The sequence below is a fragment of the Syngnathoides biaculeatus genome, chromosome 3 (genome assembly GCF_019802595.1).
Source record: "Syngnathoides biaculeatus isolate LvHL_M chromosome 3, ASM1980259v1, whole genome shotgun sequence".
In the NCBI taxonomy this organism is placed as follows: Eukaryota; Metazoa; Chordata; class Actinopteri; order Syngnathiformes; family Syngnathidae; genus Syngnathoides; species Syngnathoides biaculeatus.
Genome location: NC_084642.1, coordinates 12,924,754 through 12,947,014, shown reverse-complemented (window position 1 = coordinate 12,947,014; position 22,261 = coordinate 12,924,754). Strand labels below are relative to the sequence as shown.

General features: G+C 42.9%; 1 protein-coding gene across 10 annotated transcripts in view; it reads right to left on the bottom strand.

Moving 5' to 3' along the window:
• The window catches only part of esrrga (estrogen-related receptor gamma a), a 254,158-nt gene that overhangs the window by 59,349 nt on the left and 172,548 nt on the right, over positions 1-22,261 (bottom strand). For 8 of the 10 annotated variants that reach the window (XM_061814389.1, XM_061814383.1, XM_061814385.1 and 5 more), the window contains one exon: positions 4,442-4,866. In XM_061814389.1, coding sequence (XP_061670373.1) covers positions 4,442-4,866 — 425 coding nt within the window. The remainder of the gene's footprint in view (positions 1-4,441; positions 4,867-22,261) is intronic. The other 2 variants (XM_061814391.1, XM_061814392.1) reach the window with 1 other exon arrangement.

Sequence of the window (22,261 nt, the reverse complement as noted above, 5' to 3'; positions counted from 1 at the left end):
CATTCCCTGACCAAACTCGAACCTTGATTTCCCCACTGAAAGGAATTGAAATTCATTAAGAAAGATAACAAGAGCATGTCAAGAATCAAACACACGGAATGTATAATTTGTGTGCTGAGGTTTGCATGTATAAAAGCTGTCGCCTAAAAAGTGATATCAGGAACTCTGACTCAATCTCTGGTCGGCCATGTATTTATTTATTGATAGTTTAGTGTGAGTATTTTCTCCATGCTCATTGTAAGTGTTTTCATTTTGTATTTGGATGTTTCACTGTTTTTCCCCATTACAAAAACGGCTGAAAGTCCACGAGTGACTGTCACTCCAATTTCTTTTTCACTTCATTTTGAGCGGCAGCGTGTGAAACAAAAAAGCAACCAAGCGATGGCTCTTATTCTGGACATTTCAATGTTTGATGTTGTTCCTCTATTGGGTGTCATTAGATCATTCAGGTGTGCCTAATGAAGTGTCCATACGCCAACCTTTCGTGGCAGCGGCCCTGTGATGCTCGACTACGGCCTGTGTGACCTGCAACAGTAAAGGAGGGGTGCGCATTACACGCAGAGTGAAAATGATGGAACTAGAGCGAGGCAGACGCACAAGGTCACACTCCCAAATAAGATGGGCATCATATCTACACGGTGGCGGCGCGCTTGTGTTTAATCTCTAAGCGAGTCCTCACCTATTGAACTTTTAACAAGCTCTCTAAATGAAACGGGCCACGTGGACAGTTTAGACAGGGCAGCAATCGCGGATGAATTAGGGGTCAAAGCAACACATGGCGTGATTACAAGGTCATGTTTGTGTGTGTGTGTGTGTGTGACAGTCGATTTAAGTGGGAGTTTGTGCATTTATCCTGACATGTGTGGGCCCCAATTTCTTTGTCGGGCACGGACCGTGGCTTGATCTCATCCCATAACAAACATACAGGTCATCTGCGGGTAGTGAGCATCTAGTGGATATAAGACCTCCATCCTCCTGTGTCTTGCCCCCCTTTTTTGGCCCCTCTCTCTGAGGCTTTCCTGGGAAAGCTGCTTATCAGTAGCAAAAGAAAGCAGCGACAGATAGATGGATGGATGGAAGGGCAGATAGATGAATCCTGTCTGATATGACTGACTGACTCAATAGATCAATGGTGGACGGACCACTGGCCGCTTGGAAACTGAGTTTTCCTCTGCCAAGATGGCTGACAGGTGTGATGACCTGACAACGGACTAACAGCTATATTAGTCTAAATTGGACAGCTAACTTGAACTAATTCATTCACTGGCCAGCATACCGGATAATCGAAAAAGTTTAATGAATGAATGTGGTCTTTACTAAGATAGTAAGTCTTGTTTATTTGCTTCCACTGGGAAAACCTGAGAAGTTCATTGAAGTCTATTTTTTTTTTAAAAACACAAAAACAGAATTTTTTTTTTTTAATCCTGTTAAAATAGAGTGTGTTTGCAATAGTACTTGGCATATAAGATCAACTGGAGCCTTTTACTGGAAACAGATTATTTTGCAAAACAAATTTTATAGTGTGTAAAAAGCACATATGCAGTTAGGTGCCTCTTGCAAACAGTACGCTAAAAGTGGGACATTAGGATTTCTTAGGAATGTTGTCAAATTGATCATTTAAAAAAAAACAACTAAAAAGATTTATGGAAAATCAAGTGTTGCATATTGATAATCTTTTTTCTACCTTCCATCCATTTTCTTTTGCCGCTTATCCTCAGGAGGGCGCGGGGAGTGCTGGAGCCAATCCCACCTGTCAACAGGCAGGAGGCGGGGGTACACCCTGAACTGGTTGCCAGTCAATCGCAGGGCACATGGGGACAAACAGCCACACTCACAATCACACCTAGGGGCAACTTAGAGCGTCCAATTAATGTTGCATGTTTTTGGGACGTGGGAGGAAACCGGAGTGACCGGAGAAACCCCACACAGGCACGGGGAGAACATGCGAACTCCACACAGGTGGGGCTGGGTCGTACCGGGTCCTCAGAACTGTGAGGCCAACGCTTTACCAGCTGATCCACCGTGCCGCCCCTTGTTTAATCATTGTTGCTAATTATTGTGAAAGGTAAGATTATTATTAAAATGATCAATGTCTTCACATAAATATCATTAAATATTAATAAAATGCAGTGGGAGAAAAGAGTATGTGAACCCTTTTTTAAAAAAAAAAAAAAAAAACTTGCAAACATTAACAGGACATTGAGGAAAACAAAGTGAACTTTTGGCTGCAGATTCTCCAATAACCTAATCAGAGTCTGGTCCGAAACACCCTGAGAGAAACTGGAGTCGAGTCAATGAGACAGGATTGGAGGTGTGCTTTAAAGCTGTACTGGGCAATAGAAAACCCACATTAGGTTAGAATTGTCCCCTGGCGTGAAGCAGTCCCAAATGTGCACCACGGCTTGGTCAGATGAGCTTTCACCAGACCTATGGTTCAAGACTGTTGACTTGTATAAAGCGGGAACAGGTTACAAAAGTCTCTGTAAAAGTCCACGGTGAGAGAAACTGTCTATAAAAGGAAAAAAAAATCGACACTGTTGCTTTTCTTCCAAGGAGTGGGCGTCCTGTAAAGAGGAGTGCAAGAGCACAGTGCAGAATGCTCAATGAGGTAAAAAAGGTGTCACCTGAAGACTGACAGACACCAATGGCACATGCCAACATGTCTGGTGACAAACGTACCATATGTGAAACATTAAACAAGAATTGGATTCATGAGAGGACACCAATTTGGAAGCTCTTGTTGCTCTAAAAAGTACATTGCAGCAAGTATGAAGTTTGCCAAAGAGCATTTACTGTAATTCCCGGCCTACAGAGCGACACCTGGTTATAAGCCTCGCTACACAGAAAGATTAAGGGTAGGGTTTAACTATTGCTAGCACCGAACTAACGCTAGCACTGGGCTAACGCTAGCGCCGCATCACCGCATAAACCCCAGGGTTGAAAGCGTGTGAAAAAACTCACGGCTTGTAGGCCGGAAATTACAGCAGTTGTGTCATAACACTACTGGCAAAATATACTATATATACTATATATATATATATATATATATATATATATATATATATATATATATATATGAAAGCAGAGTTGAATTATTTAGGAGTAAAATAGCCCCACGTGTGGGGGGAAGAATCCAAAACATAAAAGGAAATCAATAACAGGATGACTTTCCAAGACGAAAATACGTGTTCTAAAGTGGCCCAGTCAAATTCCTGACCTCAACCTGATGCAGTTGCTGTAGCACATCCTCAAGAGAGCTACGAGTCACACCAGACAGCCCAGGAATCTTGATGAACTGGAGTTTTAAAAAGACGATTCCAGAATATCGAAAAATATAAATTATTGCTAGTTAAATTATAAACTGTGTGCAATGGTGAACTCCTTTACACTTTCAGTTAAGTTGCCAGGGTATGAATTTCTGAACATTTGAAAACTACATCTTCAAAGTGCTCATTATCTATAAACAGATCAATGTTGCATTTATTGTGTATAATTGTGGTTTTGTGCTCAGAGTTGCCCATTAGTGAGAGGACAATAGTGTGGCCCAAATACCTGCGAACCACTTGAGGCCCGAACAAGAGCGGAACACAGGATTAGCGAGTCTAATTCCCGCAACTGCGCTCATCATGTGGATTACTGCTCAATCCTCTCTCTCCTCTCCTCCTAACCTGAACCCCTCACCTCTGGACCTGACCTGTGACCACGGTGTGTGTCTATACGATCACGTAGACAACAGGTCGACCGCGAACGGGGTTAGCTCTAGCAATGCAAATAGGACCCGGAAACTGCTTTTTGTTCTTCAGACGAGAGGTCAAGGTTGAGGGTGCACTTGGGTGTTGGGGGGGGGGGGGTGTCAAAATTGATTTGATACTTGCATTACAGTGAGTGTGAAGGCAGATGTGTGTTGGAAAGATATATGATACAGAGAGAGAAGCAAACTCTAGAGGGTGTCTAAAATTATAGAACTGAATGCAATGCGTATGTTACATGTCCTGGATGGACAGTATATCCTTATATCAAAGAGGCCATCCCATCCCCAGCAAGTGAGTGGCTTATTTACATACTAGTGCATTATGTTTTTTAAAACTCCTTTCTAAACTTGTATGAGACTTTAGAGTGTTTAAAAGTTTAGAAAAATGCTAAGGAACATATAGTTACTTCTATTTTCCAAATGATCTGTAAACAGTTATTGGGGCAGGTTGGAGAGACAGTAAAAATGGGGGACTTGGACTGGTTTCTTGAGGGATCCCAAGGTAAAGTCCAAGCATTGTTTATGAGCAAGCCACTGAACATTCCCTTTTCACTTTAACAATATTCCTCAAACTGAAAAGACAATTTCCTTTTCGCGTTCAATTAGGTATATAAAGCTCAAGTCCAAATAGCAGAAACAGATATAGACGAGATTATTGCTTATAGATAAATGGTAAAAGTGGAACCAAACCTTGAATGGTGCGTTTGAAGAAGGCCTTGCAGGCCTCGCATGACGCCACACCGTAATGGTAGCCGGAAGCAATGTCCCCGCACACAAGACACAGCCTTTTTGGCATGGAATTTAACATGTATTCGCACTTGATCTGCGAATCGTCTCCAATCGTTGACGAACAGTCCTCATAGCACTTTGATCCGGGACCGCCGGCGGGACCAAGGGGCCCCGCGCCGGAGCCATAGAGACTCGGGGAGTCCAAACCGTTGGGGTGGCCGTTCATGGTGGACGAATAGGAGCCTGACGCGTCACTGGAGCCGCCGGGGGAGTGATGGTTTAGACTGTCGGTCAGAGAGGCGGGGCTAGATGGCTCAGTCTTTATATACGAGGACGGACAGTTTGACTCTAGGTGGCGCTCCTTACTGGACATTCTGCAGAGAAGCCTGAGGGAGGGAGACAGAGAAGAACAACAAGCGGAACATATTAGCAATGTGTTGGATGATGGATCTACCACAAGGTTTGAGGTGTCTGATGATTAGTCTTGTCACGCTACAAGGTACCTATAAAGTGTGTCAGAAAAATTGCAGGACAGGTGTCCCAAAAAGTTATATTTCAAATCTGGAACGATAATTTTCCCCTTCAACGTCATGTCCCAGGAGTCGAACACACTTTCTCAGCCTCCTCTGCAACACATTCACGCACTCCTGGAAAGATTCTTCTGGGATCCCTCACAGTGCTGTCATCGTGGACATCTTGATGTTGTTCCCTTGAGCTTGGGAAAGGGTTGCAGGGGGGGAGCAAAAAAATAATCACAGAGCCAGATCGGGTGATGTTACTGCAGCACGGCAATGATCTTCTTTGTCAGGAACTGTCAAATGTTCACGGCATCGTGAGCAACACGTCATGGCGAAGCAGCCATGCGCATATCTGGCGTATATCTCGCCTCTTCTCGCGCACAGAACTAAACAAATGCAGGATCTCTTTGTAGACATACTGGTCAACAGTCTGGCCCAGATTGAAAGAGGAAAAACTCTGAATTTAAAGTTGAAAAACTGTCTATCTTTTGTGACACCATCCCAGGAGCTCTTGTGACACACCTCGTACTGGGTTCAACTAGCTAACGACGCTTTTCCATCGGCAAACCGCAAAAACGACAAGGTTCTGTAGACCTTGCTTTGCTTGCGCAATAAAAACATCCTTTGCCAAAATGTTCCCACAAAGTTAGAAGAAGGATAGACTTGTCCAACATGTCTTTGTTAGATGAAGAATTAAGATTCAAAGGGGCCTCGGCCCAATCCCGTAATTGATTAATTAATTGATTACAGGTCGCGCCTCTCTGCTTATGTATGCTTCCTCACAAGGTACAAAGCTCTTAAAAATCCATCCATCGTTACGCTTTTCTTTTCCCCCAGTCACTTGACAAAGAGAACATCGGTCGGGGGAAAAAAAAAGAAACCGGGGAACCGCTAGGGGCAGCTTGCGCGGGACAGAGCAACATGGAAGCACGGGCGCTATCTCACACGCGCGCATAGAAAGCGCATGAGGCGTGCTTGGGGCCGGTCGCTCATCCGTCACTCGCCAGTCAATAGGCGCTTGTTCAACATGAAGGTAATCAGTAAGCAGCCTCTTTGCTGCTCCATCATCACAAAGACAGCCACACACACACACTGGCTCGCCCATGAATGCACGCTGGCGGCTGAAGAATTTAGGACCCGCGCAGAATGCTTGAAAACGCAACAATAACATTTCCTTCAGCGATCAAATTGTTTCTGCTTCCTGTCCTCCTCTTCTTTTACATACTCCCCACGGAGAGTGTTGTTAATGCCAATTGTAATTAACAACTATCTTCATGCTGTCTATCTCCCCTTCCCATCCTTTGTCCACTTTACAATCTTTCTGCCTGTCTCCCTATCACCTCCCATTCACTGCCATCTACCTCTTTCTCTTGGTCTTTGCATCGCTATGCTCTTTCTCTCACTTTGCCACTAAACCTCACCCTCCTTTCCCTTCTCCCTCTCTTCATTGTTAAAGGCAGAAAGCACAAAAGGGTTTTTTAATTAAGGCAGGATGCTGCTAAACGAGGGGCTTCTAAAGTCCAGTCGGCCTGTAAAAGATCCCTGTCCTACTGGGACCCATAAAACACAGACGAAGAATGGGCTGCTTGGGAGAAGGAAGGCTCGAGTGGGGGTTGGGGACGGGACAGAATGGGTCTGGACGAGGAAAACAGGTAGGCTGAGTGACAAGCAAAGAAGAAGGGAGACAATATCAGGGAAGAAGACGGACCATTTGGGGCATGGGCCAACATTTGCTTTGTGTAAAATAGGGAGAGAGAAGCCTCCAAGTGAGTTACAGTTTATCGCCGTCGCTCATTTGAAACATAATCCACTCGGAAACCCAACCAGGAAATTCTGTATATCTTCAACGATAGCATGCTGATGAGCCACAACAAGAAGGATCATTCTTATTACGATTAATCTTCATACTGGAAAAATTCCTGACAATCCCGTCCATATAAATACAGCTTTTTAATATTTTTGTCCACATACAAACTGGGAAGTTTGGAAAACCGTAAGACTAACGTGCACATTGTTTATAATTAATATCTACAAGTACATCTCAATAAATTAGAATATGGTCCAAAAGTCAAATTCTTTGGCACATATTCACATTTTTAATTTAAAAAATATTTCAGTGTTTGTTACAAAATGGATGAGTTCGTAGAGATGGTGAATTCTGAATTTTTGTTTTATGTGAACTATAATAATCATTAAAACTATACACGCATATTGAAAAGATGATGAAATATTTCATTTTATTTTATGTACTCCATTTCTACAAAATGAGATTCACCTTTTTAATTGAACGAGCTAACTAAATTAATTCCAATTTAGTGAGATGTGCTTGTAGGCAAGAAAATCCCCAATTTCCATTTGCCTTAAGTGCTATGTATGAAATCATAGTGCAGACTTCACAGGGATGTTTAAAGGGGATTTGTGCATTTCGCTTATTGTTTATAAATTTTACGTTCAAGTGAGTAAACTGATGCGACTGGAGTGGACGGAAAAACTTTTTCTTTTTTTTTTTTAAGTGGATGTACTGTATCCTAAGAGCCACAACAAAAGCAATGTGCATAAAAGCACACAAATGGATGATTAACTATTAAAAGTCCCTTTTGAAATTTGCCTTTCCTGTATAAATGGCCTAGATGTGTAGATAACAAGTTGGAGTTTTTAAATCAGACCTATAACACTTTCCAAATTTCCGCTCTTCTTCCACCCTGTTGTGTTGAAAGCAATTGTAATAATGTGATTCCTTTTTTTTTTTAATTGCAGTTTGCTATGAAGCCGTTATGGCTCTGTTTCTGCAATTTTATAGGATTTCTGTGTATAAAAGGCTTTACTTTGGTCCTCATGTTGGGCAGATGTTAATAGTTATTTTATACATTCAGGTGTATTCTGGTCCCTTAACTAAAAAAGTAATGAAGTAAAGGCTGAGGTGTAGTCATGAAGCTAATCTTGCAGATGAACCAAGATGGCTACAGAATGATGAGACGTGCCTTAAAAGATTTTAACCCCGCACTATTTCTTCTGCTCCAATCCTTCTAATTCAGCAAAGCCCATTAATGGAAGCTTTGTTCTACCCAGCAATGCTCATAAATCCATTTATCTGATGCTCAGGCAGGACTTTAGTTGAGGATGAGGAAGGGGGGAAAAAAAGTTTCTGGATGCAAATCAAGACAGAGCAAGAGGACATATACTCTATATAATACAGGCAAGGGTGGCAGAAATGAGTGATGGGATGGAGATGGATCACTGATTCATCCGCTGAAGGGAGAGAAAACAGTGATGACAGAAAAAAAAAGGCGGCAGAGCCATTTAAGCAGATGACGTGATGGCGATGATTTAATCTCGCTCTTTATGCACTTTTGTGTCCCCTCCCTTTCCGACGTCAATCCCGCCGAGGGCCATTAAGTGAAAGAGTTTAAGTGCCAAAAGATCCCATTTTTTTTCCCTCTTCTTCTCCTTTCTCCCTCGCTCGCACCTTTTCTCGCTGCTTATAAATGAAAAATAATGGCCCTGGAAGGGGGAGGAATCAAAAAAGAATGGGAGGACATGCGAGGAGGTGGAGGAGTGGAGGAAAGAAGATTAAGAAATCAGTCAGTGCACTGTGCCGAGCGAGAGGTTGAATGCATTTATGTATGTATGTTATCAGTATAATTATGTCGCTATGTAGCGGCGGCCCGCTGCTGAAAGAGCAATCTTATTGTGCTGGTGTGCTCCCCGTATGAGTGTTGAAAGAGGAGGAAAGGCTCGGCGCTCATCGCTCCTTTATGTTTTCAAGTATTTCAAAAGATTTCTATAAAGAGGACAGGTCTGGAGAGCTGCATCCCGTGGACAGAAGTTTGGCGGTTTTCACACCATTTCACTTTTGCTTTGGTTTGCCTGTGCCATTTAAAGGTTTTCGCTTCATTTTAGATCTGCGGGATTGAGAAAGGACTCAAATTAGATGCGATAAAAAAAAATCTGTATGTTAAATTTTGTTTGGATTGACTCTTTAAGGGTGCTATTAAATGAAAGAGTTACTTTTAATTTTGAGATTCTGTAATATTCACTTAAAAAAAGTTTGGTAAAAAAAAACTGACTGAGGCTGTGCATGTAAAAAAAAAAAAAGTTAGTTACTGCAGAGGTCTGCTCTTCTGTTCAAGTCTTTATATGAAGATGCGCGAGATAGGCTTAGATGGAAAAAGATGACATACTGTGGCGACCCCTAATCTGGACAAGCTGAATGGAAAAGAACAAGAAGAAGACTGGTCTCCTCCTACATCCCAAAAAAACATGCAACATTAATTGGACCCTCTAAATTGCCCATAGGTGTGATTGTGAGTGTGGCTGTTAGTCTCTATGTGTCCTGCGATTGGCTGGCAACCAGTTCAGGGTGTACCCCGCCTCCTGCCCGTTGACAGCTGGGATAGGCTCCAGCATTCCTCGCGACCCTTGTGAGGATAAGCGGCTAAGAAAATGGACGGATATTAATTTCCCCTGCTTTGGAAACGTAATGCAACTTTATCAGTAATCGAAACTTCAGGTGCCCAAATATATGTAAAAAGAAGAAACTAAAAAGCAAACTGTTAAAAATTTGACAATAGTGGTGAAGTACTACTCTCTCTTTGTTTGTCTGCTGGTCAATTAGCAAGTTTTAGCTGTCTGTTTTTACAATGTTCAAAATGCCTTTTTTTGGTGGACCTGAAAAACAAACATAACACATTACAGATTACAAGGATGTTACTTTTGGAATTGGAGCTCCCAATGTTGTACAACAATGTTTTTAATACTTTCATAATTTTCTTGTTTAGCAGAACATGTTGGACAAAGCATTAGCAAGAGTATGATAAAGTACACTTAAACACCACTACAAACTATAACCACAATTGTTAAATGAGGTCCTTTTGTCATTAACATTATCAATTAATCGATTCATTGATTAGTTAAAACCATTTGACTGACTGTATATATTTTTGTCTGTGCGCCTAAAGTGTAGATAAGTATTGGATAGTTTTTGTGGACATCAAACATCCAGGAAGCCGATTTTTCTGTCTCTTGGTGGGAGAATACATCCAAACTAGAAAAATTACTGCTTTGCCTGGTCTCCATTTCCTGCTCAATCTCAGTTATTTTCTCCTTCTTGCCTTCCCTCTAGTCTGTTTATCACCTTTTTTTTTTTTTTTTTTTGGAGGGAACAGCAAAAACAGAAAGAACCGAGCAAACGTTTGGAGAGGAGAAGAAAAAAAAACAGAAGATGGAGGTTTTGTCTTGGTGTTCGTGAGTGAAGGTGGTCCAGCGCGCCGTGACAAGCTGTCATTAAAGTGGCGGCATGTTGCAGCGGCCCGACAACTGCCGAGGCCAAACATACAATCATCGTATTAGAACCACTCGGCCTCACTCTGTCAACATGCCGCTCTATTTTTCTCAGCCAACGCTTTTATTATACCAAGTCTGCGGACTGCCGCCTCAAAAGTGAGACTGAAAACAACTCCTATCTGTTTTCGACCCGACTCTAGGAACTGGGGAAAAAAATTCCCTCGAGCAACTCAGAGGCCTTACTAAAAGACCATCACGAGCGCAAATTGCATTTCCTTCAGAAATCGTATGTGAATTCTGAGATTTACAGAAGTGGAGTGGGGACAAAAAGTGATGGTGCGGTAAATATATATCACAGCCACCAATCTTGGTATTCAGTATCATAAAATCATAAAAATACACTGTAGTAGCTGTTCACACCCAAGCAATCTGATTGGATGATTGGTAATGTCACATCACTGATTTAGTCCTCCTTGATTATTATATTTTGTAGAAAAGAATTGAATACTTCAAAAACCAATAAGAATTGTAAGTATTAAGAAGTTTGTCCATCTGCCGGGATTAGTATGAATGCAAAAAGAAGACAAATATTGAGATAAGAGTGAAGCAACACCTTCTCGAGGACTGCGAGCAAAGGTTTGAGCGTTGTACGCCAGTGAATGGAATTCAAACCACTTCGCAAAGAGCAGTAGTTTGGCACCAAGCTGGTTCATGCCACTTCTAGTTGAAGTTTGATGTCAAACTAAACAAAAATGTGTATTTATTGCCTTATAAAAGTCATGTTATCTTAATAATAACAAAGCAAAATGCCATAGACGGGCTAAAAATAGCATGAGTGTCACAGTGTTATTAACTTTGAAGCAAGGGGTATTTGAAAGCAAACGGTGGTGCAACACATGTAGACAGACAATACTCTTGAGCCTCTGCAAAAAACGACTACTATTACTGCATTTGACTGACTATCTCCTTCATCTCCATGTACTGTAGATTCATATAGATGTAATATTCTGCCCCCAGGTGGCCAAGCTGTGCAAACGAAAAGGAGTGTCACAACTGTAATGATTTAAACATGATGCATTATGTATAATTCTTTACATTAGATTTCATTGTGCTAGATTTAGATTTTCTTTAGATTTACAAGCATGGTCATGCGAAGACTTCAACTCAAATCTCATGGCAGTATTGGATGTTTTTTGTTTGGTTTTACACAAGTTTTACAAGAGTGACAAAATCCCCCTGAGGGGTTGCGTCAGGGAGGGCATCCGGCGTAAAAACTGTGCCGACCCCTAACGGGACAAGCCAAAAGAAACTTACTTTTTACAGTAGTGACAAAAAAATATAACAGATTATTTCATTAGTCACAACGTTCATCACTTTCAAATCACATCACACGTTCAAATACGAAAGGAAAAAAAAATTGACACATAAGAGAATTAGCGAGAAAACATCCTTCACTCAAAAATGCCCTGGGACACGCAATATTATATGAAAGGATAGCCTCAACATTCTGACAAGAAGAATACATTTTGATGCGTAATATCAATAGTGAGAAAGCTCACCTTCCAACATCCACAACACCAACTTTGAAGAACACAAATGTTAAGAGAACTGAGCTTAAATTGTTCCCCGCGGGTCCCTTTGTTTAAACACAACCGTACGTCGATGAAAGCCACTTGTAGGAAAATACATTTGACAAACATAAGTAGAAAATCCAATCTATACGAAGAAGAAGAGGGAGGGGGCGGGGACGAGAGGGAAAGCAAAAGAGGCTGAAGAAAGCATTAGAGGAAGAGACGGTAGAAGTGCTGACAATGTAGCCACCGCGGGCTGGCTAATACCTTTCCATCACACCGAGCATTGTGCTCGCCATGCTGATAAGAACACACAGTCCAATAAGCAAAGAAAAAAAAAAAAAAAAAAAAAAAAACTTGTCACAATTCTATCTGTATGATACTGGCAATGCTTTGGAATGGAAAGAAGGGAGCGGAAATGCATTGAATTAAAGAATGGGCTAAGGAGAGGAGTCAAAGAAAGTCTTTTTATATTTCCATAGTCAAATGAATACAACGATTTCATCAATAAGCTGAATTGCTTTCTTTGGCTGCCCGTGTTGCAGGGTTGCTCAACTGTTTGGCAGCGGGTTAGTTCAGTGAATGAATGCCAGCGTGCCTGCGTGCACAAACGCAACGCGGTCGAAGCGATCTCGGGCTAAGTTTGCCTTTGGACATGATCTGACGTTAAAAAGAAATCGCTATGAGATGAGATTATGTTGCACAATCCCCCAAAAATCATTGAAGACAAAGTTTTGGAAAGTCACAAGTGTGGCCAAAGTTTCGGAAAAGATTTGCTTTTAAAGAAACAAAACACCACTTGGGCGGCACGGTTCTGAGGGCTGGGGTTCAAATCCCGGCCCCGCCTGTGTGGAGTTTGTCTGTTCTCCCCGTGCCCACGTGGGTTTCCTGCGAGCACACTCTTTTCCTCCCACATCCCAAAAACATGCAACATTCATTGGAAACTCTAAATTGCCCCAAGGTGTGACTTTTATCTGTCTCCATGTGCCCTGCAATTGGCTGGCAACCAGTTCAGGGTGTACCCCGCCTCCTGCCCGTTGACAGGTGGTCCTCTTGACCCTCATGAGGATAAGCAGCTAAGTAAATGGATGGATGGATGGATGGATTTTGGATTTTGTGATGGGGTCCAGTACTCCTGCGGCCCTTGTGAGGATAAGCACCTCAGAAAACGGATGGATGAATGGATGAAAATACCATTTCTGCTTGGACGGCGTTTCTGACACCCAGAGGTAAGTATGACATATATATGTCAATTAATTATTGAAGAAAATAAAACAAATAAAGTTAACAAAAACAACCAAAAAAAAATCCATATTCCAAGCTGCTTACCCTCAGAAGGGTCGCGATAGTGCTGAAGCCTATCGCAGCCGACTTCAGGTGAAATGCTAGAATTAAAAAGTAGATTATAAAAAGTTTCACTGTCACTGACTAGTTTTATGCTTGATTTTAATTTATATACAGCACTTTCTTTCATCTAGGTTTCTTTTTTTGATGGTTTCTCTCTCTCTCTCTTTATATGCATATATGGTTGAGATGAGTTGAGAAAGAATAAGCTAGTAAATTAGTAGTTGAACTGGTGTTAATAAATCAGGGGATCCTTGGTCAGTATTGTGCAGTCCTGTTGGGAGAACCCAAACCGAATCCACCCCGACCTCACAAAGATATAACAGATGGGCATAATCCATCCATCCATCTTCCACAGTATACTGCTTATCACCATTAGGAACGTGGGTAAACTGGAGTCTTTCCCAGGTGGCAGTCTATCTGTCTATCTATCTCAATCTGTAACATGTATGGAAATTGCTGCCTTAAAATTGGACTATCCCCCCAGTATGATTGTGGTAAAAAAAAAAATAAAAAATAGGGTCTGCATAAAGTACAAAGTGTGATATTTTCTACTTGCCTGCAGTCTGGAGTAAAGCATAAAAAAAACCCAGTAACACTTTGCTTGCGTTTATTTATAAAGAGTCACAGTGTGGAGATGATTATAGTTGTTACATGGGACAAAAGTGAATGTCACAAAATAAAATCCGACAGCGAGAGTTGATTCAAACCACTTTCCCTCCTACTGAGCCCTCTTTCAATCATCGTTTTGGCCCATTTTTTTGTTGTTGTTGTCATTTTTTACATCTCACGCAAACACTCTTGCCGCTGCACATTAAACACACACACCAGGGAGCAGATCAATTGTTACAGTGTTAGGTGTGCAGGAAACCTGTAATTCTCCTCATTGGCTGCAGAGTAAACCCCTGATTACATACAATCAATGGCGTAATGGCCAACACGCGTTGCACCCAATGGGCTGTCAGCATAGAAAGACGGCACGTGTACTTTATCCCCGAGTGATGAATATCAACCTTTACAGTTACATTCAAAAGGAAATATAAACAAAAGGCGGACTACACCCTGAATTGGTCACCACTCAGTTGCGGGGCAGACACCGACACCATCACTGAGCAGGAATTGAACACGTGTAATTCATTATTGTTGCAGTTTGTAGTATTGTTGAGCCATATCTGGATTTGCACATTCCTATTTTAGATGTGTCTATTTGATGATCATGCTCTGATTAAAAAAAAAAAATTAAGTTACGTTCTAGTTACACAGTAGTTAAATATTTATGTCCCAGCTGTCAACGGGCAGAAGGCGAGGTACACCCTGAACTGGTTGACAACCAATCACGGGGCACATAGAGACGAACGGTCGCACTCACAATCACACCTAGAGAGTGTCCAATTAATGTTGCATGTATTTGGGATGTGGGAGGAAACCAGAGTGTCCGGAGAAAAGCCACGCAGGCATTGGGAGAACATGCAAACTCCACACAGATGGGGCCGGGATCGAAACTGGATCCTCAGAACTGTGAGGCCAGCGCTTTTTCCAGCTGCTCCACTGTGCCGCCAGTATATGTATCTTAAATTATATTTTCCCAATGAAATGGATGGAAATGCAATTAATCTGTTCCAGCCCCACATTGTACTCCCTCTAGTGGGGGGGGCCTTGGCTACCAAGGGGCAGTATGGCTCCTGTGTTGGTCCCGGTAGGCAGCTGGGACCCCCAAAGCTCTCCGGTGGTGGTGGCGATGGTGGCACGCGCGATGGTTGGTGGGTGGGTTTATTGGGTGTGTGCAGCGGTGGTCCAGTACCCATGGGCCTCCCTTTGCGACTGGGCTGGGGGAACCACCCTGGGTCCCAGGGAGTGGGTGGTTCATTCCTGTATGGGTCCCACACAGATTGGGCTTCCACCCGTACCCCCCTGAACCCTTCCTCTATGTGCTGGCTCAGCAACTCTGTACATCAGTTGACGAACACGCATTTGATCTCGTGTTCATTCACTCATAAGTTCCATAGACATGCTAAAGATTTTAATTGTTTGTGCTCGGAACACTAAAAATGACAGAGCATTATATTAAGAAATCTTGCTAGGTTCCCACATCCTGTCCTTTCTCATTTTGCCCTATTGGTCAAATGTGGCATTTCCTCTCCGTGTGTATCCTGCTCATCCACGTTACATGTGGTCAAAAATCTGGAGTGTCTACCCATTGTTCGGCTTTGATTCACACCTCTATTCCCCTTTTCCATTCTCTCCCTCTCTTAGCCTTCTAAAATGAAATAATAGCAAATACAGCCCGTGACAACTCGTATCGCTAAAAACCTCCGAGTCGCATCATTCTCAAGTCAAGGCACCACTGTAAACAGGAATTGCACCATTAATTTTCTCCACCTCAGATCACAAAGTGCACACAAATCTCATTCATAATGGGATCTGACAGCAAAATTCTTTCTTATTATCGCTCTTGAATATAAAGCAACGGTTAAAAAAAAATGGTGCCGCAAGTAAAAGATGAAAGGATAAAAATTAAAAGACGAGGACACAGCGGCAAAAATTGAGAGAAATAATTGTTTTTACAGTGTTCCGGTGTGTAACATAACACACAACCCAGCTGTATCGAGTACACTAGGCAGCCTTTACACACACGTAGACGCCACAAAGTGTGATGTGATGATGGCTCAGACTTGCGAGGGGCCCACTCGCGGGGCTATTAGGATGCACCCTGGGGTTTGTAAAGTTTACGCACCCACATTCTCAACAAGTGAATGGATGAGCGGTTGGGGGTATACGCACACACGCAGGGCGAGCTCAGCCACAAACACTATCGATTTGGAATTATTAGCTTTCCAAACAGCGGCCGGCGGCTGAGGAATTTGGAGTGGTTGCGGTGCAGATGTTCAAACCGCTCCCACTAAGGAGACTTTCTTCAACACCCCCCCTTCCACGTGTGTGAGTGGAGTAAAAGGTGAGCTGGATTTGATGCTGTGTGTTTCAACACATGAGCACAGGGAGCTTGTTTGGGGTTCAAACGCTGCCAGATGAGAATCGAAATGATTTAGGTCATTTTCTGCTACGCACGAGCTGATAAATGTGATGCTGTCTGCTGCTATCTTTGTCACCATGTACCCCTCCCCTATCGCCGCCCCCCAATCCTGACTGCGCAAACCCCTCCTTCTGTCTTCTTTTATCTGCTGGGTGTCATTGTGTTCACGAGAGTGGTTGTCCACTGGAAGAACAGTGCTGAAAACCTCGAGAAGAGGAGCAATGACCACATACCCTCACAGGCTACAATACTATGTACAGCGGAATTATCTTACGTCTGCAAAATATTTGAAACAGCGCTCCGTGCGAGGCAGTACACACTGCACCGCTACATACTACCACTACAAAAGTTAATAATGAGTACCTCTCAAAAAGAAGGATGATTATTTTCCATCTTGTTAGATATTGTGACTTATGCTTATGCTGATTTATGAGCGTTATTGGGCTATGTAATACGCTATATTCAGAGTGCTAAACTACGCAATTGAGGAATATACCTTGGTGCCTTGAGATATCAGTGACCCAACTTAAGGGTGACACATTTGGCCCATCTTATGCTTTGACTTACGAGAGCAAACTTGAGATATGACTGCAGTATAGTACTACTACTTCTTTTCTTTTCGGCTTGTCCCGTTCGAGGTCGCCACAGCGTGTCATTTTTTTTTTTCCATCTAAGCCTATCTCGTGCATCTTCCTCTCTAACACCCACTGTCCTCATGTCCTCCCTCACAACATCCATCAACCTTTTCTTTGGTCTTCCTCTCACTCTTTTGCCTGGCAGCTCCATCCTCAGCACCCTTCTACCAATATATTCACTCTCTCTCCATCTGCTCTCTCGAACCTTGTCTCCAACACATCCAACTTTGGCTGTCCCTCTAATGAACTCATTTCTAATCCTAGCCAACCTGCTCACTCCGAGCAAGAACCTCAACATCTTCATTTCTGCCACCTCCAGCTCTGCTTCCTGTTGTATCTTCAGCGCCATCGTCTCTAATCCGTACATGCTGGCCGGCCTCACCGCTGTTTTATAAACTTTGCCCTTCATCCTAGCAAAGACTCTTCTTTCACATAACACACCAAACACCTCCCGCCAGCTGTATCAACCTGCTTGGACACGTTTCTTCACTGCTGTATGGAACTCAACTCACTTTATAATAAGGAGCAATTGGTCAGATAGTGAGCAGTTCTTCAAAAAGGAGGCTTCATGTTGCTCAAAGTAAAGCAAAGAACTTTGCCTTAGGAATGGTACTGCTAACTTAATGCAAACTTATAATGAAAAGCACCAATGAATTCTTTAAATAGTATTGATAGTTGTGGTATTATAACCCTTTAAGGAACAAATATTTAAACAAGTGGGAGCGCAACACATGTAGTCAAACAATATTACAACATCAACAAGCATATATTCTTTATCCTATAGAAAAGAATTACTAATATTATTGCTTCTTACTGAATCCCAGAGAGTAGTGGTGACTCGTTTCAGTCTGCGTGACTGTATTATACTGCCCCGGGTGGCAACAGTTACTAAGGCAAAAGAAGCAGCACAATTAGTTGAATTGAAGCATGAAATCATGATGCATGGCGGCACGGTGGTAAAGCGTTGGCCTCACAAGTCTGAGGTCGTGGGTTCAATCCCGGACCCGCCTGTGTGGAGTTTGCATGTGCTCCCTGTGCCTGTGTGGGTTTCCTCCGGGCACTCCGGTTTCCCCCCACATCCCAACAAACATGCAACATTAATTGGACACTCTAAATTGCACCTAGGTGTGATTGTGAAGGCGACTGTTTGTGTCTATGTGCCCTGCGATTGAATGGCAACCAGTTCAGGGTGCACCCCGCCTCCTGCCCGTTGACAGCTGGGATAGGCTCCAGCACTCCCAGCGACCCTCGTGAGGATAAGTGGCAAAGAAAATGGATGGATGGATGGATCGTGACGCATAAACTGTTCAATTCTTTACATCCCATTTAATAATTAGTTTTTTTAAGTTCAAAAGGGACATTCCTATTTAGTCGTATTTTCACATTACAAGTTACAAGAATGATGAATGAATGAATTATACTTGTATCTGTATAAATAAATCTGTATAAAGACCACTGTATAGACATCTCATTGATATGATTTAATAAAGATTTCATCCAATTCGCGTTAAGTTCATGTGTTCAGACGATGGAAAGGATGGAAATGAGCTGCTTCTTAGAGAAAAGAAAGGTCAATGATCAAGGTTAGTGTTCAACTCGCACATGTGCGTGCGTCTGTGTGAGTGTATGTGTGTATTCAAAGTGCTGTCATCAAGTATTCACGGTGTAACAGCCTTTTCCACACTCTGACATTTCTTTTCCCGCTCCCTGGCACTCGGACAGATAGAGAGCCGGGCAACAGATGAAATTGCACAGAAGTATAATAAAAATAAGTACTTAAAAAAAAAAAAACAACAAAATATCCCGAATCGGATTAAAAGCACATTTTTTTTATTAAGCAGATGGTGAAAGAGGATTTCCACTCTAGTAAATATGACAGGGCTTTCAAATGTGACACGGGAGGGAGTGCGAGGGCAGGATGCGGCGACGCGACAAGGAGGAAATGTGGAAGGGAAAAAGAGAGAGGCCGTAAAAGCCGGCGTGCCTAGTAAAATGGGGAGTACATTTTGAGGGAATGGAGGGGGGGGCAGGGGAGGATAAGTACAAATGGAGGCGAGGAGACACAAGTGAGGTGAATTCTTTAAGCAGATCAGATTGGAGGAAATTGGGCTGTCACGACAGGATTGCCGTGATTTACACCTATCCATCACCAGGAGGGATGACCAGAGGCACCAGGGACAATAAACGCACATCAGCCGCAAACTTCAAAATTCTCTCTAAATAGTCTCCCCCATCCTTCCGTCCATCACTTTCTTTTTTTTCTTTTTTTTAACTTGTCCTCATTAGTGTATCAGGTGAGCTGCAGCCTATCTGGGGTTACACCCTTTACTGTTTGCATTTAGTGTGCATGTTTATAGTATGGGGAGCACGGTGGACGACAAACTGTTCTGCATAAATGACTTTTCTCTTCTCTCATTAAGTGAGTATTTGGTGTAAGGGTTCTTCTACCCTTTTTCCAGAGCACTGGTCCTGATTAGTGTGGCAGGTAAGCTGGAGCAGATCCCATCAGACTTTGGTAGGAAACACCCGGGACTGGTCGGCAGGAAATTGTAGACTGCATTTGGACGAACGACTGTTCACACTCACAACGATGCGTAGCTTGGGGATTGAGTGGAGCCAGAGGAGGTGGCTGGGACATCTAATTCGGACGCCTCCCTGGTGAGGTGTTCCAGGCATGTACCATCGGAAAGAGACCCCGAGGACGACCCAGGACACGCTAGAGAGACTAAGTCTCTTGGCTGGCTTGGGAACGCCTCGGATCCCTCCGGAAGAGTTGGAAGAAGTGGCTGGGGAAAGGGAAGTCTGGGTATTCCTGCTGAAGCTACTTCCCCCGCGACCGGACCCGGAAAAGCGATAGAAGATGGATGGATGGATGGATTCACAATCGTGTTTTGTATTGCCTGTATGCTGTACTATGTATTTAATACATGTACTTGTGATAATAAGGTACGTTATATTGTGTGCCTCCTGTGAACAAGTATTAGGAATCCGCATTTGTGCTAAAACACTTAAAGAAATACATTTGGTTTGTCAAATGCATTTGTGACATCCATATCAAATACAGTGGGGTAAAAAAAAAAAAAATGTTTAGTCGGGCACCAACTGCGCAAGTTTTCCCACTAAAAAAAATTTGAGAGGCTTGCAATTTTTATCATACGGTATACCTCACCTATGAGAGACAAAATGAAAAAAAAAAAAAAAATCCAGAAAATCTCTCATTTTTAAATAATTTATTAGCAAATAATGATTTAAAATAAGTATTGATTCACATCTCTATCTCAACCCTTTATAGGCAATGAGAGAGGTTTTCTGTAAGTCTTCACAAGCTTTTCCGACACTCTTGCTGGTATTATGGCCCATTCCTTCATGCAGATCTCCTCTACAGAACTGATGTTTTGAGGATGTCGCTGGGCAACAACAGGCTTTAAACTCCCTCCAAAGATTTTCTTTAGGGTTTGGATCTGGATACTGGCTAGGCCACTCCAGGACCCTGATTTACTTCTGATGAAGCCAATCCTTCATTGCCCGGGCGGTGTGTTTGGGATCACTGTCATGCTGAACGACCCAGCCACATTCCATCTGCAATGCCCTTGTCATGAAGGGGGTTTTCACTCCAAATCTCAAAATACAAGCATGGCCCCATTCATTGTTTAATTCTCACACAGATCAGTCGTCCTGGTCCCTTTGCAGAAAAACCCCGAACCATGATGTCACCCTCCCATGCTTCACAGTAGGTATGTTGTTTTTGGATGCAACGCTTTCTCCTCCAAACATGACAAGTTGAGTTTTTTACCAAAACATTGTATTTTGGTTCCACCTGACCCCATTACAATCTCCCAATCCTCTTCTGGATCATCCAAATGCTCTGTAGCAAACTTCAGAATGGCCTGGACCTGTTCAGGCTTAAGCTGGGTAAATGTCTGGAACTGCAGGATGGGTAGCCTTTACTTTGGTTACTTTGGTCCCAGCTCTCTGCAGATCATTCAGTTGGTCACACTGATTTTGTGATCATTTTGAGATTTGTGAGATCTTGGATGATATCTTGCATGAAGCCCCAGCGCGAGGAAGATAATCAGTGGTCTTGTACATCATCATCTTCTTTCGGCGTGTCCCGTTAGGGGTCACCACAGTGTGTCATCTTTTTCCATCTAAGCCTATTTTGTGCATCTTCCCCTCTAACACCCACTGTCCTCATGTCATCCCTCACAACATCCATCAACCTTTTTGTTGGTCTTCCTCTTGCTCTTTTGCGTGGCAGCTCCATCCTCAGCAACCTTCTACCAATATACTCACTCTCTGGCCTCCAATCCATCAAAGTCTGCTCTCTCTGACGTTGTCTCCAAAACATCCAACTTTGGCTGTCCCTATAATGAGCTTGTTTTTAATCTTATCCAACCTGTTCACTCCAAGCGTTAACCTCAGCATCTTAATTTCTGCTACCTCAAGTTCTGCTTCCTGTTGTTTCTTCAGTGCCACCGTCTCTAATCCATACATCATGGCCGGCCTCACAACTGTTCCATAAACTTTGCCCTTCATCCTTGCAGATACTCTTCTGCCACATAGAACGCCAGACACCTTCCGCCAGCTGTTCCAACCTGCTTGGACCCATTTCTTCACTTCCTTACCACACTCACCAAAGCTCTGTATTGTTGACCCCAAGTATTTGAAGTCGTCCGCCCTCGCTATCTCTTCTCCATGGAGCTTCAGTTGTACTTCTTCTATTTTCTGATAATTCCTCCAACAAATGATTTCTTCACACCAAGTTGCTTACCTATTGCATATTCAGTCTTCCAAGCCCGGTGCTAATCAACAATCTTGTTTCTGGCATCCTTTGACAGATACACGTAAGGAGTGGGGTGGAGAGCAGCCTCTTAAAGAAGAAGTTACAGGTCTGTAAGAGCCAAAAATCTTACTTGTTTGTAGGTGAGCAAGTGTTTATTTTACACCATAATCTTTTAAAGAGCACCTTGAAACAATCAGAATGTGATTTTCTGCATTTTTCGTCGTCGTTTGTTCTCTCATGAGTGAGGTATACTAATGATGAAAATGACAGGCCTTTCTCATCTTTTTAAGTGGGAGAACTTACACAAACGGTGGATGACTAAATACTTTTTTGGCTCACGGTAAAAGAAAAACGGGTTAACATTTTCCCCTCGACACAGAATTTATTGTCCATATCGTGGGTGTACCCCATCACTTGCCCAAATTCAGCTCAGTAAGTAAAGGGTAAAACAAAACAGGGTATCCATCCATCCATCCAGCCATTTTCTTTGCCGCTTATCCTCACGAGGGTCGCGGGGAGTGCTGGAGCCTATCCCAGCTGTCAACGGGCAGGAGGCGGTGTACACCTTGAACTGGTCACCAGCCAATCGCAGGGCACACAGAAACAAACAGCCGCA